At 63.7% G+C, this 215-nt stretch overlaps 1 protein-coding gene across 1 annotated transcript in view; it reads right to left on the reverse strand.

The window, feature by feature from the left end:
- The window catches only part of SLC35E1 (solute carrier family 35, member E1), a 3203-nt gene extending 3060 nt beyond the window's left edge, over window positions 1–143 (reverse strand). The window contains exon 1 of the mRNA XM_008943179.1: window positions 78–143. Within this exon, the coding sequence (XP_008941427.1) occupies window positions 78–137 (60 nt within the window). The 5' untranslated portion in view covers window positions 138–143. The remainder of the gene's footprint in view (window positions 1–77) is intronic.
- Between the last annotated feature and the right edge of the window lie 72 nt (window positions 144–215).

Raw genomic sequence — 215 nt, forward strand, 5'->3', positions numbered from 1 at the left:
AGCCCGAAACCCGTGGCCCCCACCCCCCCCACCACAACCCCCTCCAAGAGAAGAAGCCTCAGCAAACCTGTCCGCACCTTCGTCGTCTGCTTCTCCTTCATGATGATCCGCGAGAGCAGAACCACCCAGATCGGCATCGTGGCTTTGACTGGGAACGGAAAGAAAGTGTCGGTGGGGCCGCGGCGCCGGGGCCAACCGGAGCTGGGGATGGAGGA

The sequence above is a fragment of the Merops nubicus genome, unplaced genomic scaffold (genome assembly GCF_000691845.1).
Source record: "Merops nubicus isolate BGI_N331 unplaced genomic scaffold, ASM69184v1 scaffold33396, whole genome shotgun sequence".
Classification (NCBI taxonomy): domain Eukaryota; kingdom Metazoa; phylum Chordata; class Aves; order Coraciiformes; family Meropidae; genus Merops; species Merops nubicus.